General features: G+C 45.3%; 1 protein-coding gene across 14 annotated transcripts in view; it reads left to right on the plus strand.

Annotated features, from left to right (window-relative positions):
* Nucleotides 1-14,194, plus strand: part of vps8 (VPS8 subunit of CORVET complex) — a 192,203-nt gene that overhangs the window by 109,264 nt on the left and 68,745 nt on the right. For all 14 annotated transcript variants that reach the window (XM_077613355.1, XM_077613349.1, XM_077613362.1 and 11 more), the window contains 6 exons: nt 2,838-3,060; nt 3,173-3,262; nt 4,267-4,318; nt 5,192-5,234; nt 11,657-11,729; nt 11,993-12,106. In XM_077613355.1, coding sequence (XP_077469481.1) covers nt 2,838-3,060; nt 3,173-3,262; nt 4,267-4,318; nt 5,192-5,234; nt 11,657-11,729; nt 11,993-12,106 — 595 coding nt within the window. The remainder of the gene's footprint in view (nt 1-2,837; nt 3,061-3,172; nt 3,263-4,266; nt 4,319-5,191; nt 5,235-11,656; nt 11,730-11,992; nt 12,107-14,194) is intronic.

Genomic DNA, 14,194 nt, shown 5'->3' on the forward strand with positions numbered 1-14,194 from the left:
TCGCTAATACAAGAGGAGTACTAAACTACTTCTCGTTGGCAAGTGGTCGTACGTTATCCTATTGTGAGGACATTTGTGTGCATCATTTTCGGAATATTTTGAAGGGAAGACAAGCATGGATAGGTTCTGTGAAATGTATTCTCTTTAGAACAAAGCCAACCTACTATGCTTCTTTTGTAACTAAATGGAATTTTACAGATTTTACAGAATTTTCCACTATGTGTTAAGGCGTGCGCATCGCCGCCTATTTTTCTGTCATGTGATCTTGTCAATCAAACCCGTCGACACGGAAGTGGGGGTTGGGAGACCGCGAGTAGAGTCCAGGAGGATGGAACTCTGATGTTCCCCTCTCTCCGTGCTCCCCCTTACTGCAGAAGGGGTTAAAAACTCACTCCATTTGTCTTAGTGTGCTTACTTGTGTTCACCCTAATTGAATGTTCAGCGCGGACCTGACAGGTTCCTTTTAAAAACTGCAGCTGAAAGTCAGGGTGGAGGCGGGGCAAATAGAGCTAGAAGAAAGGTATATAAATGTAAAACGAAATTAGAATTAAGCTTAGTGTAAGGTTAGATAGAACTTATTTTTGAGTGTCTATCGTAATCTAAGTTCATTTAAATTTGTTTATGTTATGTTACGAGCGGGTTGCCGTGCAAAAAGTCTCTCTCGCTCTCACTCTCTCTGTCCCTCTCTCTCCCCTCCCCGAAATCTATCTAATTTTAGTACTATTAAACATCATAACCACCAGTTATTTGTTACTGTGTTAATAGATGGCGAATTAGAACAAATAAAAATGTTTTTCCAATCCAATATCCTGTTTTTTGTTTTTTTCAGAGGATTGGAACAAATTAATTTGTTTTTAGTTCATTTCTATGGGAAATGTTGATTTAAAATACGAGCAAATCGACATACGATCTCAGTCCCGGAACGCATTAAGCTCGTATCTCAAGGTACCACTGTACTCCCTATTAATTAACCATAAATATGGAGGTGAAAATTGAGAATCAGGGGACTGGCTTATACGCAATAAATTGTAAAATTCAACAATTTTAACCCTCGAATGGTAACTCTCTCTTTCAGGGGTTACCTTTCACACTTCTGAAATAGAGGGTTACTATGGTTACCGGGGGAAAAATGGGTACCCTTCATTGCACAGTCTTGCATAGGACCCATTTTTTTCCCCGGTAACCATGGTAACCCTCTATTTCAGAAGTGTGAAAGGTAACCCCTGAAATAGAGGGTTACTATTCTAAGGTTAAGGCAATTTTAAGGGTGCTTCTTATATGCGCAGAAGGCTTTTATGTGAGTAAATACGGTATGTTTTTTACATTTTCTATGGATTTTGCATGAATCGTATTCACTCCGGAAATACTCCGGAAATGGGACAAGGGTACTCCTTAAATGGGGTCGACGGAGGTTGGCAGCTCTGCAGCAAACAATATAACAGGAAGCAGCTATTAACAGTTTTCTTTTATTTCAAAGTTAAACCATTTTGAACCTAATAATGTGCTTTTGATTCATACAGTATCTCAGAAATACCACATGTGATGATTTTTCTTAAGATTTTCCTTTCAAAGTAAGACATTTGTACTCCCTATTAAAACCATGAATATAAAGGTGAAAATTGGGTATCAGGGGGAGGCTTGTTCACGAGAAATTGTAAAATTCAACAATGTCAAGGCAATTTTAAGGGGGCGGCTTATATGCAAGTAAATAGGGTAAATTTTGTTGTTGTACGTACTTGTATTTGGCAAACGGCGGTTCGTGGAAAAAGCAACAACCATAGACATGGGCTTCAAATATAGCATGAGTAACATCTTGTTAAGATACAGATTGAAATTCAGGTAAAAATACCCAGCCTGTTAGGAACTGTACAGGAAAAAGTAAAGAGAAATACTTCTTTTTACCACTAGTTGGCGCTGTCGAGTTTTAGCAAATGACCCCTATAGGACCTTAGTGCAAGACAACCAGCAAGTACAGCATGTTTGGTGCACATACATGGAAGCACACTCAAGTGATAGCACTTCAAAGTTAGGGTTAAAAACAATGGCAAAGGTCATTTTTCTAATGCAAATATTCATAAAGCATATTTGTACAAGGCGGCCCGGTGGCGCGAGTGCTTAGCACGTCGGCCTCACAGCTCTGGGGTCCCACCTCTGGCCCGGAGTCAGGTGGGATAGGCTCCAGCACCCCTTACATCCCTAATGAGGATAAAGCGGTTCAGAAAATTAAATGAGATGCGATGAGGTATACGTTGACAGGTATGATATCATAACAAATGAAGGTTGGCCCAGGGAGTTATTAAAGATATAGTGTGTTTGGCTCATTGTCAAAACCACCTGGAACTTTGAACCTCCCCTAAAGCCCACCCCCAAAAACACACCTAGCAATTTTGAGTTTGATAGGTAAGTCCTTTGGGTGTATTTGTTCAAATGCAGACCCCCAAAATTGCTCATTTTTCCAACTTTGAGCCAAGCTGGCCGGCTTCCTGTTTTATTTAAGATATAGCTGTCAGACACTTTTTTTGTGCAGATTGGGTCAAAGTATCATCTCACCATCTTTCATAGCTGCACGTTGAATAAATGTCAAAGTAAAAGTTAAACTTTAGAGGTGGCGCTTGTTGAGCTAGTTTTTGTATGATGTTCCCATAACGCACATCAAGAGTTTGTTGGACTAGCCGGAACATGCATGCCAAACTTCTTTGCCATACATACTTCCTAGGAGCCAAAACAGAGGATTTAGACCGGTTTTACACAAAATCATTTTTACATGTGCTGCACAGAAAGTCCTATTTACAGTATGTACTATATTGAGTGTGAGTGTCTTTGTGTTTTAATTTTAGAGATCTACTTTTCGACCAGCTTTATGCTCAGCTTGTGGAGAATGTAGTTGCTAAGGGTATTTTCCTGGAATTACTAGAGTCATATATTGTTATGGACCGCCTAGGTCCCCTCTCCCCACAAATCATGAAGGATCTTTTGGCTCATTATCACAGCAATGGCTTGATGGACAACCTCGGGCGATGCATAGTCCATATGGATGTCACAAGCCTAGATGTACAGCAGGTTTGTATTTCTGTACCACACAATAGATTCTAGTTATAAAACACAATTGTACATACATTTTAAAGCCTCCTCCCCAAATGATGATACCATGTGTTTGTGTGTCTGATTCAAGGTAGTTCAAATTTGTTGGGAAAACCAATTATACGATGCAATGATCTATGTTTTTAATAGCGGCATGAATGACTACATCACACCAATGGAGGTAAGATATTTACAGAACTCTGCACTGAAATAGTTTTGAGAAAAATTTGACAGATTTTTATAGACACAGCTTGTTTGTCTTCTTTAATAGTTGCATCGTAGAAAATAGTATCGATGATTGCCATACAGCCGAAAGCGAAATAATTGTTATCGTGACCCTTGCATCGCAACTGATATATCATGCAAATGTTATGATGGTTCAAGTGAACTGAGAATACAGTCGTACCTCTACTTACAAAATCAATTGGTTCTAATACTTTTTTTCGTAACTTGAAAATTTCGTAAGTAGAGGTGTACATTGTATGTAAATTCTCTCATTTGTTCCACGGTCCTCACACAACTACCAACTAGACCCTTTAAAAATGGTTAGAGTCTCAATCTTGTATGTAAGATGTGAGGAAACACAAAAATGAGAGAAAATTATAAGGAGATGATTTATTTATGTCTTAAAATAAATAGAGCATATGAAAATGTGCCATGCGCTGCTGAAATATCTCCTTCCGCGGCCATTATAGATGTAATACCCGTGTTTGTTCACCAGAAGGCGGCGAGAGCCCGTTCTATCAGGGCCGAAAGCCGTCCACTTTGTAGTACATTTTAGACTTTTATGTGTGCCGTGTGTGTGTGTGAAAATATTTGCCACGTTGCATTTGTATAGTTTTTAATCGCTTAATAAGGGGAATTCAAAATTAAATAATGGATAAGGAAATGCATTTACGTTTTGGGGGATTTCGTAACTTGGATCTTTGTTGTATCTCGAGTCACTCATTTGCATATTAAAAAATTCATAACTTGAAACTTTCGTACCTAGAGGCCTTCGTAAGTAGAGGTATGACTGTATTAAACATAGTATATCGGGATGTTAAACTGAAACAATAGATTACAGGATTTTACATTATACCTCTACATAATCGTCCTGAAATGCAAAATAATGGTAAAATTGGGAGTGTGGGTGACTATATGAAAAGTGTATAAAATTCTGAAATTGTATATTACCTCTTTCAGAAACTTTTTGATGTAATAGGCCCACCACTTCGTGTGGGAAAGAGCTTAACAGGTTAGTAACACACAGACCTTTACGATCACTTTCTAGCTAGTAATGCTGTTGGAACCGGTACTCGGACGTTTCGTCGAAAGACGTTTGGTCCCCGGATGTTTGGTCGACCGGACGTTTGGTCGACCGGACGTTTGGTCGACCGGACGTTTGGTCGACCGGACGTTTGGTCGACCGGACGTTTGGTCGACCGGACGTTTGGTCGACCGGACGTTTGGTCGACCGGACGTTTGGTCGACCGGACGTTTGGTCGACCGGACGTTTGGTCGACCGGACGTTTGGTCGACCGGACGTTTGGTCGACCGGACGTTTGGTCGACCGGACGTTTGGTCGACCGGACGTTTGGTCGACCGGACGTTTGGTCGACCGGACGTTTGGTCGAACGGACGTTTGGTCGACCGGACGTTTGGTCGAACGGACGTTTGGTCGAACGGACGTTTGGTAGAACGGACATTTGGTCGCCGGGTTGTTACTGTTGAAACCAGCTCTCAAAATTATAATCATGAGAGAGAGAGAGTGAGTTTAATATCAAAATATCTAATATCAAAATATCAACAGTAAACTCTCTGTCATAATTTGACAGCGAGCAAACCCGGCGACCAATGGTCCGTTCTACCAAACGTCTATTCTACCAAACGTCCGTTCTACCAAACGTCCGGTCGACCAAACGTCCGGTCGACCAAACGTCCGGGGACCAAACGTCCGGGGACCAGACGTCTTTCGACAAAACGTCCGGTCACGGTTGGAACCAGAACTTGAAAATGAATTTTTGACTCATACATTCTGAAAACCTCTCTGAACTTTCTGTATCAAAATCTTACGCTTAATTTATGAACTGGTTTCTACAAGCCTGATGCAATCTTTTTCTCTCAACAGCTGAAGAAGTGGTGATGGGAAACAAACTTTTGGTGTATATAAGGTAGGCTAAGATGTGGTTATTCTGTGGATGTAAAAGTTAGTTTCCTCAGGAATCTGCAATTCTGCGATCACATAATTTACAACAAATCCCAATGGCTTTTTTTGTGGGAACAGAAGGCCACTTGTTTCAAATGGTGTAGCCTCACCATCCTGTACATTGTATAGCAAATGGCAAATGGAGCAATTTCATCTCTCATCTCATCTTCCCTCGCTTTTTCTGAAGTCGGGTCGCGGGGGCAGCAGCTTTAGCAGGGAGGCCCAGACTTCCTTCTCCCCAGCCACTTCATCCAGATCTTCTGGGAGTATCCCAAGGCGTTCCCGGGCCAGCCGGGAGACTTAGTCTCCCCAGCGTGTCCGAGGTCGGCCCCTTGGCCTCCTCCCGGTGGGACGTGCCCAGAACACCTCCCGAGGGAGGCGTCCAGGGGGCATTCTGATCAGATGCTTGATCCAACTCATCTAGCTCCTCTCGATCCGGAGGAGCAGCGGCTCTACTCCGAGTCCCTTCTTCCCACCTTATCTCTAAGACAGTGCCCGGACATCCTGCGGAGGAAACTCATTTCAGCCGCTTGTATCCAGGATCTCGTTCTTTCGGTCACGACCCACAGTTCGTGACCATAGATGAGGGTAGGAACGTAGATCGACCGGTAAATAGAGAGTCTTTCCTTTTGGCTCAGCTTCTTCTTCACCACAACAGACCGGTGCAGAGTCCGCATCACTGCAGACTCTGCAACGATCCGCCTGTCGATCTCCCATTCCATTCTTCCCTCACTCCTGAACAAGACCCCAAGGTATTTAAACTCCTCCACCTGGGGAAGGACGTGATCCCTGAGCCGGAGAGGGCATGCCACCCTTTTCCGACTGAGCATCATGCTCTCAGATTTGGAGGTGCTGATTCTCATCCCGACCACTTCACACTCATTTGCAAATCGTTTCAGCGAGAGTTGGAGATCACGGTCTGAAGAAACCAACAGAAGCCCATCATCTGCAAAAAGCAGAAATGTAATACTGAGGCCACCAAACCGGAACCCCTCAATGCCACCGCTGTGCCTAGACATTCTGTCCATAAAAGTGATGAACAGAATCAGTGACATAGGGCAGCCCTGGCGGAGTCCAACCCAGACTGGAAATTGATCCGATTTACTGCCGGCTATGTGGACCAGACTCTGACACCGGTCATAAAAGGACCGGACCCCGCGGACCCCCATACTCCCGGAGTACCCCCCACAAGACTGCCCGGGGACCCTGTTGAGGGTATACAGCTGATCCACTGTTCCACGGCCAGGATGAAAACAACACTGCTCTTTCTGAATCCAAGATTCGACCTTCTGGCGGACCCTCCTATCCAGTACCCCAGAATAGACCTTCCCGGGGAGGCTGAGGAGTGTGATTCCCCAATAATTGGAACACACCCTCCGGTCCCCCTTTTTAAAAAGGGGAACCACCACCTCGGTCTGCCAATCCTAAAGCACTGTCTCGATGTCCATGCGATGTTGCAGAGGCGTGTCAACCAAGACAGCCCCACAACATCCAGAGCCTTCAGAAACTCCAGGTGATCTCATCCACCCCCGGGGCCTTGCCACCGAGGAGCTTTTTAACCACCTCGGTGACTTCAGCCCGAGATAAGAGAGTCCACCCTAGGGTTGGAGGTGGGAATTGAAACTCTTTCTGACAGGGGACTCAGGCAGGCGTTCCCACCAGACCCTCACAAAATTTGGGTCTCCCGGGCCCCACAGGCATCCATCCCCACCATCAGAGCAAACGCACCACCTGGTTGTGATCGTTTGACAGCTCCGCCCCTCTCTTTAGCCGAGTGTCTAAGACATGCGGCCGCTGGTCCGATGACACAACCACAAAGTCGATCATCGAACTGCGGCCAAGTGCACATATGATTATGCTTGTTCATTATTGCCAATCCACGGCGAGTGCAGAAGTCCAACAATAGAACACCACTCGAGTTCCGATCACTCCACTACAGGTTTCACTGTCATTGCCCACGTGAGCATTGAAGTCTCCCAGCAGAACGAGGGAGTGCCCAAAGGAGCACTCTCCAGCAGACGCCAAGGACTCCAAAAAGGGTGGGTACTCTGAACTGCTGTTTGGTGCATACCCACAAACAACAGTTAGGTCCAATCCCCCCTCCCGAAGACGGAGGGATGCTACCCTCTCGTCCACCGGGGTAAACCCGAACATACAGGCACAGAGCCGGGGGGCAATAAGTATGCCCACACCTGCTCGGCGCCTCTCACCATGGGCAACTCCAGAGTGGAAGAGTGTCCAACCACCCTCGAGAGGAGCGGTACCAGAACCCAAGCTGTGCGTAGAGGTGAGCCCGACTATGTCGAGCCGGAATTTCTCAACCTCACGCACTAGCTCAGGCTCTTTCCCAACCAGAGAGGTGGCATTCCACGTCCCAAGAGTCAGTTTCTCCAGCCGGGGATCGGACCACCAAGGATCCCTCCTTTGGCCGCCGCCCAACTATCGACGCACCCGATCTCTTTGGCCCCTCACAGGTGGTGAGCCCATGTGAGGGAGAACCCACGTCGCCCTTCGGGCTGTAGGCCCCATGGGTGTAGGCCCGGCCACCAGGCGCTCACCATCATGCCCCTCCTCCAGGGAATGGAGTGATTTTTTAGGATTAATCCTTCAACCCTAGCAAAGTTGGCAAACATTACTGTTTCTGACAGAGTAAAATTACATCCAAAAGTTGCATTGAAATAAGGAAATAACCTTAATTTAATTAGATCTTTACATTTTTTTCAATAGTCAACATTAAGGCTTATAAACCAAAAGGATAATTTATTTTAATGCAATATTCTCCACTATCCCCCCTCCCCCTACTGTATAAAGTATGTCCATGGTTACAATATCTAGATCAAGCGTGGCCGGATGATTCGCCTAAAGACGTTTCGCCGACGGACGTTTGACAGACGGACAGGTCACCGAATGGCTGTTCCACCGAACGGTCAAACGAATGTTTCGCTGAAACGGGATTCGCGCGCTCGCCCCGCCCCCGGATCGTGTGTGTACATGTTTTGCAACCTCGGCGCGCGGGCCATATACGGCCCGTTAGGATTTTTAATGCGGCCCGCCGAGTAGGTAAATCATATCCCTACGGTCATTGGAGGGGTTTCTCCCCGGGAACAGTGCTTCGTGGGCAGATTTTAATGACACATGCCGAGTTTCATTATCGAGCTCCATATATTTCCCGAGTTTGAGCACTTTAAAAATCGGCGGGGGTTCCCCCCCGAGCCCATCCGAGAATAGTGCACCGTGAGCAGACTGGGCTGGACGACGCCCTGCTGAATTTCTGCAGCTCCAGAAATTTTTTCAAAATCCATCTTGAAACAGCGTTTAATGATTAAATACAAATACTAGTACAGTGGTACCTTGAGATACGAGCTTAATCCGTTCCGGAACTGAGCTCGTATGACGAGATTCTCGTAACTCGAGCGGACGTTTTCCATTGAAATGAATGGACAAAAAAATTCATTCGTTCCAGCCCTCTGAAAAAACACCAAAAACAGGATATTGGATTGGAAAAAATGTTTTATTTCTTCTAATTCGCCATCTATTAACAAAGTAACACATAACTAGTGGTTTAATAGTAATAAAATGTGTTTAATCTAACTAAAATTGGGCAGATTTCGCCGACGGGAGACAGAGACGTTTGGGGGCGTGGGGGGGTGGGGCTCGCTTTTTTTCCACGACAACGCACTCGTAAACGGAACAAACAAATTTAAATTAACTTGGATTAATATATACAGACACTCAAACATACGTTTAATGTAACTTTACACAAAACTGAATTCTAATTTTGTTGTTATCTTTTGTTACTCACGTTCGCTATCGATGGACTGTTTGCTGTTGTATTGCCTTCAAAATATTCCCAAAATTATGCACACAAATGTCCTCACAATAGGATAACGCACGACCACTTGCCAACGAGAAATAGTCTTTAAAGAACGATCGCGGGAGCTTCTTTCCTTAGAAAGAATAACAGGAAATACAATAGTTGAGCTTACCCACGTATTGATTGTGGGTAATGAAGTTTTATTCTGAGAAAGGTTGCCATTGCCTATGGGTGTTGTGTGCACGAGTATAATAATAATAATAATAATAATCGGACATAGGCCCTGTCGTCATTATCACAACACAAAAGCCTACTTGTCATCACAAGAAGAAACTGCGTGTGACGAAATTGATGGTGCTTCTCCATAAGCTACGTTTAATCGGCAAAAGACCTAATAAGTGTAAGTTACGGACTTGTAATTTGTCATTCCGCTGTTGAGGATACAGGTCGCTTACCTCTCGCTTACCTCTCACTGTCTTCCACTTACCTTTCCTCAGTCAGCTAGTAGGAGGCAGATCACCAACCAAACATCTGTTCATATACCGCAGAGGGGAATGTGTGTTATGTTAGCGCGAGTTTAGATTTCTGATGGATGTGGGGAAAAAACTGTCCTTAAGCCTATTTGTCCGTGCTTTGTGGGACCTATAGCGTCTGCCAGAGGGCAGCAGCTGGAACAGATTGTGACCAGGGTGGTAAGGGTCCCCTATGATGTTCTTGGCTCTGCTGAGGTAACGAGGTAACGAGGTATACTTCATTACCCAGAAAGCCCACTTTTTGCATGCGCATTGTGCGTTTCCTGGTCGTACGAGAAACTGGTCTGAATTAATCGTTCCGTGCTCGTAGATATTGTTATACACGAAAGATATGCAAAAAAGACCTGGCTTGGTCGCATCACGAAATTTTGATCGCATGACGGGCGAATTATTCGATTGAAATTTCCGCTTTATGACGAGCGGTCGTATGACGAGGTACCACTGTATTTGTAAAAACAATACTAGTATTGTATTTTATACTAGTATTTTATTTAAAAGAAGACAAAGGAAATTCACATATTCTTCGTGTATACAGAGTAGATTTCCGATGCGCGTTGTGAGGCAACGGAGCTCGACGTCGTCGCTTGTCGGCCATTTTAAGAACAGACCCATTCGCCAAACGGCTCAAAATACTCTCAAATTCGGTCAAATCCAGCCGAAAACAGCGTTTAATGATTTAATGATTAAATACAAATACTAGTATTTGTATTTGCGACATCAAATGTCGGATAAGCACTGGGGAAAACACCGTTGATGTGTGTGGTGCTCACACTTAGAAAAATTTATGGAGCTCAGAATTTCAGCGGGGCATCAGCCAACCCAATCTGCTCATGTGTCACTATCATTGGTTACGCTCGGGAAAAAACGCCGCCAATGTGTGTGGTGCTCACGCTTAGAAAAAAATTATGGTGCTCAGGATTCCAGCGGGGCATGTGTCACCCCTGTCCGCCCACAGAGCACTGTGCTCGGTGAAAAACCCCTCCAATGTGTGTGGGGCTCAAATTTGAAAAATTTCTGGAGCTGCAGAAATTCAGCGGGGCGTCGTCCAACCCAGTCCGCTCATGGTGCACTATTCTCGGATAGGCTCGGGGGGAACCCCCGCCGATTTTTAAAGTGCTCAAACTCGGGAAATATATGGAGCTCGATAATGAAACTCGGAATGTGTCATTAAAATCCGCCCACGAAGCACTGTTCCCGGGGAGAAACCCCTCCGATGACCGTAGGGATATGATTTACCTACTCGGCGGGCCGGATTAAAAATCCTAACGGGCCGTACATGGCCCGCGGGCCGAGGTTGCAAAACTTGTACACACACGATCCGGGGGCGGGGCGAGCGCGCGAATCCCGTTTCAGCGAAACCTCCGTTCGGCCGAATGGAGGTTCGGCCGAACGGCCGTTCGGCCGAATGACCGTTCGGTGGAACGTCCATTCGGCGACCTGTCCGTCTGTCAAACGTCCGTCGGCGAAACGTCTTTAGGCGAATCATCCGAGTACCTAGATCAAGTCCATAGCTTGCACTTTATGTAAATCTTTCCTTCAATATTGCTTGTTCCCAAACTCAAAATCTGCCCAATAATAAAATGCAATATTGATGTTTATTATTTCATAACCACAATGTTTTCCAAATTTTGTATTACAAAAGATTTAATGGAAAAAATCTTAAACCATGATTCGATTTATCAGACGGCCCATGGAATCAGTGGTTTGTGTGTCGGTTTCACAGTTTTGGGGTCCTGGGTTGGAATCCAGGTCAGTCCTCCTGTGTGAAGTTGTTCTCCCGAGGCTTGCGTGGGTTTTCTCCGGTACTCTGGTTTCCTCCCTCATTCCAAAAACATGCATGGTAGGTAGGCTGGTTGAATACTCTAGATTCCCCCTAGGTTGTGTCTCCTGCGATTGACTAGCCACTGCCTCATGCCCGGAGTCAGCTGGGATATGAGATTAGATGAGAGAAAAAATGACATGAAAAGGATTAGGTTTAATATTGAGTTACATAATGTACATAATGCTTAATTGACAGCACTAGTATTTTTTTTTCTTTAGTTGCTGTCTTGCTGGAAGGGCATATCCCTGTGGACACATCCCTGAAGACCTTGTGGTCCAGATCAAGATTCAGGTTTCTAAAAATAAATCTGGAACAATCAAAGGGCTCTGGTTATTAGTTGCAAACAACAGTACACTTAAACAATATAATAATTTTCTGTGAAAGAAGTATCTACCTCCTTTCCGAATGATTAGGTTTTTGGTTTGTTTAATTTTGTACTCTATCAGGCAGCGGTAAATATCATTCAAATATAACTCCAATGCTTTGTTATTATGAGTTTAGTATAGCCTATACATTTTGGTCGGGACTAACCTGCAGTTTTGCTTTGTTGTTAGGTATTTGAGTACCTGATTGTACTGCACACAGGGGAGTCATCATCTGATTCCTACCCTCTTATTCATACACTACTTCACTTTGACACTCGAGAATTCCTAAATGTTCTTGCCATGGTGAGTATTCGTGGATTATTCATTCACTCATTTTCTGAACTGCTTTATCCTCACTAGGGTTGCGGGGGGTGCTGGAGCCTATCCCAGCTGACTTTGGGCCAGAGGCGGGGGACACCCTGAATCTGTGGCCAGCCCATTGCAGGGCACGAAGAGACGAACAACCATTCACTCTCACATGGCCCTACGGGCAATTTCTAGCGTCCAATCAGCCTACCCTGCATGTCTTTGGAATGTTGAAGGAAAACGAAGTACCCGGAGAAAACCCAAGCAGGCCCGGGGAGAATATGCACACTCCACACAGGTGGACTGACCTGGATTCGAACCCAGGACTCCAGAACTGTGAGGCCGACGCGCCTGGTGTTCCAACCCTCTGAAAAAACACAAAACACAGTATACAGTGGTACCTCTACATACGAGCAGCTCTACCTACGAGATGCTCGAGATACGAGGAAAATTTCGAGCAAATAATTATCTCTAGAAATGAGAAAAATTTCGAGATGCGAGAAAGCCAGGTGGCCATGACATGAGAGGCTGTTTATCATTGTAGCGCACTGTCTTGCCGCATCTCTTTCGTGTATAACAGATATCTGCGAGCACTGGGCGGAGCTTGCATTTCCCCGTGTCACAGAGCTTGCTCATTGTCATGGATGGGATCGTGTCACTGGAAAATTCCTTGGGGCTGGAGGTTAACGAGGCAGATGTGAATGATCTAATCGCCGAGCAACACGAAGAACTGATGACACAGGATTTAATCGAGCTCCAGGAGTGAACATTTGGAGGTGTAGCGGGAACTCGTAGCGAGGAGTAGGTGGAAGAGGGGGGTTGCCTGGCTACAAAGGATATCAAAGACATGCTAGCGAAGTGGCAAGAGTTTTCTGATTTTGCAGAAAAGAGGCACCCTGACAAACTGGCAGGTAGTCGCGCGTTATGGTATTGTGAGCACATTTGTGCGCGTCATTTACGAAATATTTTGAAGGGAAGGCAAAAACAAACAACTCTTGATGCGTCCGTTTTACAAACTCCCGCTGAACGTCCGGGTGTAGTCAACTCGGAGAACAAAGGTAAAAAAAATTGAAACAAAATTAGAATTCAGTTTTGTGTAAAGTTACATTAAACATATGTTTGAGTGTGTCTGTATATATTAATCCAAGTTAATTTAAATTTGTTTGTTCTCCATGTCTGACCATGTGGTGCTCAAGTTCAACTGGCACGCAACAATTCCGGCCTTACAGAGTGAGATGCTTCCGAAGAGAAGGTTTTCTGCCCTGAATCATCACGCACTGGCGGAGGCTTCCGAGGCTGTTGACTGGGCTTCCTTCATGGAGATCACTTCAGTCGGCGAGCTGTGGACATTGTTGAAACAATCCATACTCCGGGTGACTGAGCGTTCCGTACCATTGTCGATGCCACGGCACCAGAAGCACAAACCCTGGGCGACGCAAAAGGTGAAGCGGGAACGGACTCTCAGAGATGTTGCTTGGCGCGAATTCCAGGAACGAGGCACGGCAGCAGCATATGAGGTCTACAAGCAGCAACGTAAAAGGGCAGTGTTCACTGAAAGGCAAGAGCGGAGCAATTATGAACTGAGGTTAGCGCAGTCATCTCGTGCAAACCCCAAACGCTTCTTTGCCCATGTTCAAGCCAACAAACGTCTACACAATCAAGTGGTTAAACTCAAGGATGCTGATGGAATCGGTGTCACGGATGCAGAGGGGCAAAGCTCTCATTTTGCTAGGGTGTTCGCAGGCATTTACAAAGCCGATGATGGGCGACCAGCACCCCCATTTGCTCGGGATGTTCCCCCAATGCCTGCAGTTGCCATTACACCTCCTGAAGTCTACCGAGCCTTGATGTGTCTGGACGCCACTAAAAGCCATGGTCCGGATGGTATTCACCCGAGGGTCCTCCAGGCACTCGTTCCGACCATAGCACTTCCCCTCGCATATCTCTTCACACTGTCCTTGCAATCAGGTGACATCCCCGAAGACTGCCCTATCTACAAGAAAGGAGACCGAGAAGACCCGTTGAATTACCGACCGGTCTCCCTCACTTCAGTAATCTGCAAAATGTTAGAATCTATTATCAAAA

This window comes from Stigmatopora argus, chromosome 11 (genome assembly GCF_051989625.1).
Source record: "Stigmatopora argus isolate UIUO_Sarg chromosome 11, RoL_Sarg_1.0, whole genome shotgun sequence".
NCBI lineage: Eukaryota > Metazoa > Chordata > Actinopteri > Syngnathiformes > Syngnathidae > Stigmatopora > Stigmatopora argus.